The sequence below is a fragment of the Buceros rhinoceros genome, unplaced genomic scaffold (genome assembly GCF_000710305.1).
Source record: "Buceros rhinoceros silvestris isolate BGI_N320 unplaced genomic scaffold, ASM71030v1 scaffold391, whole genome shotgun sequence".
Classification (NCBI taxonomy): Eukaryota; Metazoa; Chordata; class Aves; order Bucerotiformes; family Bucerotidae; genus Buceros; species Buceros rhinoceros.
The window spans coordinates 22,672-26,386 of NW_010395804.1; the positions used below are offsets into that span (position 1 = coordinate 22,672).

Consider the following 3,715-nt stretch of genomic DNA (forward strand, 5'->3'; position numbering starts at 1 on the left):
GTGTAGCTTAAAATATTCATGCTCTTGATTAAAAAAAAAAAGTCATGACTAAATACACTGTCAGTAATTGGCTATCCAAAGTACATTTGCCATTAGATATTCTCTAGTCATAGGAGCTTTTTTATTTCCAGTACTTTGAAAAGGGTAATATTTGGTGATGAGGTTCTATCTCACTTGCAAATGCTTCATTTTACAAGAATTATCCTTTACATAGTATGCTTTGGGAATGTTCTTTATGCTAGGGACTTTTTTGCCACAAGGTATTTTAACTCAGCCTTCTTCATTAGCTGAGGTTTACATTCAGTGCAGTTTACTTGTGTATTTGTGATGGGGTAAGTTGCGATCATCTTGTATATTTTAGTTCTCTCTTTTTGTACTAAGTCTTAAAATAGTCCTCTAATTGCACCCTATGGAAAGACATAGCAATTACTAACATCAAAGTGCATGCAGCAGCCTGAAGATTACAGTGTGCAATACCATCACAAACCTTTTTTTGGATCATACGTTGCCAGAAAAGAGGTGTCAAGTTTAATAGAGAGTATTCATAGTAGCAACACAAAAATGTGTCAGGTATAGTTACCAATGTTCAGTGTGTTTTTTATGTAGTCTTTCAGACCAGTATAAAAGCTTTCATAACAAGGAAAATTAACCTGACATTTCAAAAAACTTCTCAAAAGTGGTACATGTAAATTAAATCTTGAGGAGTTTGGGGTAAAACCTCTTATGAAAAGGGTTACAGTTAAATGTTTTATGCAATGCATATGGCTTTCATTCTTTCTATGATAGTAGTTATTTTTATTACTTTTACAGGTTCAGTCCACGCCACATCAATAGCAGCTTCCAGAGTGGAGCAAGCACTGTCTGAAGTTGCTTCATCTCTGCAAAGCAGTGCCCCTAAACAAGGTCCCCTGCATCCTTGGATGACTCTGGCTCAAATATGGCTCCATGCAGGTACTGTAAAAGTAAAATTCTTTCTTATTCTTTCCTCTCCATTTCTCGTTAGCCTAAGGACTTGCAAAAATCTGTCAGTTTCTTTCAGAATCTGTTACCACTTTACCACATCAAATGTTTTCCAGGTATGTGTGTGGAACTGAAGCAAGTCAGGAAATAAGAACATTAGAGTCGCTTGTGTGTAGGATCATTTATGTAAGATAAGGAAGTAGTTTTATAATGCAGCTGCTATCAGTGGAGTCATGTCTTCTGTAGAACAAAAGCAGCACTCCTTTATCCATGAAGAATTTAGTTTCTGAAGCAGAATCATAGAATTATCTGGTTCGAAGAGGCCTTTAAGATCATCGAGTCCAACTGTTCACCCTGCACTGCCAGGGTCCCTAAACCATGTCCCTCAGCACCACATCTACACGGCTTTGAAACACTTCCAGGGACGGGGACTCCACCACCTCCCTGGACAGCCTGTTCCAATGCTTCACAACCCTCTCTGTAAAGACGTTTTTCCTAATACCTAACCTAGATCTCCCCTGGCACAACCTAAGGCTATTTCCTCTTGTCCTGTCACTTGTCACGTGGGAGAAGACACCAACCCCCACCTCTCTACAAGCTCCTTTCAGGTAGTTGTGGAGAGCAGTAAGGTCTCCCCTCAGCCTCCTTCTCTCCAGGCTGAACAAGCCCAGTTCACTCTGCCGCTTCCCATAAGACTTGCTCTCCAGACTCTTCACCAGCTTCATTGCCCTTCTCTGAACATGCTCCAACTCCTCTCTGGAAATGAGGAGCCCAAAACTGGCCACAGTACTCAAGCCGTGGCCTCATCAGTGCAGAGTACAGGGGGACATTGAATATTTTAATATTTGGAAATTTAGATTCCCTAATTCCACTGGTGGAGAAAAGGTATTTGTAAGATTATTGAATAAAGTTCCTGCAATGAGAAAAGCTTTATCACTGAAAAGAAATAACTCTGCCTGTGTGAAAGAAAAGGGTAGTAGTACTATTGAGCAGCCTGTCCCTTGCAGCCGTGCTGCAAGAGAGATCTCATTCAGTTCTCTTCCTTCTAGCTTCATTAATGTAAAAGAGCCAGGATTGTTTTTCTAAATGTGTAGTCATCTTGAGTGGATTTAGTATTCTTATGCTGCTTCAAGCCTCAAGCTAAATGCAGTGTCACAAGTGGCTGTTACATAGAATTGTTACGGGAAAATGATGGTCCAGTGTCTTTTTACACAGTTAAAAATCTATACTGTGCAGTTGTTTTTATTGATACTTTCATCAGAAAGGTGTAATTAGAAATCTATCAACAATTGTTCTGCTTTGGTCTGCTCTCAGACTTGAGCATGTTTCAGTGACATAGTTATTTTTTTTCTTCATGTGCTGTATTTTATAGTGTTTTAATTTACCTATTTTGTACTAACAGTTTTATTGTGTGAAAGTCATTACATACAATTGCTCACAGTTATTAATCAGTGTTGTAGAGAAAAATCTCAGAAGATTGGAAAGAAAGAGCAATGATAGTGATTAACAGTAGTGATCTCATTTGGGGGTGGAAAGGCTCCTCGAAAGCCACACAGATTAGAAGAACGCAAGGTCCACCAGGGCATAGTGTAGTCACTGCCCTGCCTTGTGGCTTCATTGATGTTAAATATTTATAAACCATCACAGATGGCCATCTACAGTAACCCTTAGCATCTATAGTGCTGATAATTTCTCAACCATCTGTGACAGCATGTTCCACTGCTTATTTTCTGGTTTTTAATTTTTATTGGTCACTTACAGTTGCTGCAACTGACTGCTCATGTTTTGCCCACAAAGAAGGGGTCTGGAGACTCTTTGCTGATGCCTCTTTAGTTCACAGTTTAGTCACATTTGCATACATGTTGTTGGTCTGCTGTTGCAATCTGCTGCACAGATATTTTTAAGAGTGGAAAGCAGACTATTTCAACAGTCATGGTCTTTTGGCCATGTTCTTGATTCCCAGCAGGAGGAAGCATGGGTGGGAGGTAGGAGAGAGTAGGGTTGGAGAATGGACTAAAGCATTAAAGATCCAGAGGAAGGACACAACAAAATACGAAGAGTGGTCGGTCTGATCCTTTGTGTATGGGGAGCACTGAAAGAAAAAAAACAAGAGATGAAAGAGAGCTTTTGTCTGCTTTCGGGGAAGGTACTGCAACCTGAAGTCTACTTCTACACTTTGGAATGATCCTGTGCAGGATACTTCTGCTGGTGTTTCGTGCTGCATTTCAGAGTGTTTAGGTATCCTGCTATTCAGCTACTTGTCCTGCTACAGTAAATGCCCTGAGCTTTGAGGAAGGCTCTTTACAGTAGGAACATTCAGAATAAAGTTTTCTCCCCAAAGCACAATAGAAAGCAGATATTCTGGAAGATACCTTCATCAGAATATATGGGTTACTTGCATAGAAAACAGTGCTAAAATGACTTTACGCCTTGATTATAGCACATATTCTTTAAATAAAAGTGAAGATTTACCATTGGGAAATTGCTTCCTTTTTGAGACTCGTGCCACGTTTAACTGTTCAACTCCCTGTATGGTTGTGGAGTGTTTTAATTCTTGGGGGGGGAAATCATTAACAGACTTTAAATCTAAAAATAAAAAAACTGATAATTATTCTACTGTTACATAGAGAAAAGTTACGTAAATAAGTTCTAAACACATGCAAAACTTAGTGGAATATATTTACCCAAACTAATATATATGGTGTGAAAAGTATAAATATTGGAAGGGTTTGAGCCAGAAGGCATTCTCGGCATT

General features: G+C 39.2%; 1 protein-coding gene across 1 annotated transcript in view; it reads left to right on the forward strand.

The window, feature by feature from the left end:
* LOC104501784 (tetratricopeptide repeat protein 7B-like) overlaps window positions 1-3,715 on the forward strand; it is a gene marked incomplete at its 5' end in the record, with an annotated part of 54,258 nt that overhangs the window by 14,637 nt on the left and 35,906 nt on the right. Inside the window, one exon of the mRNA XM_010145658.1 lies at window positions 811-951. Coding sequence (XP_010143960.1) covers window positions 811-951 — 141 coding nt within the window. The remainder of the gene's footprint in view (window positions 1-810; window positions 952-3,715) is intronic.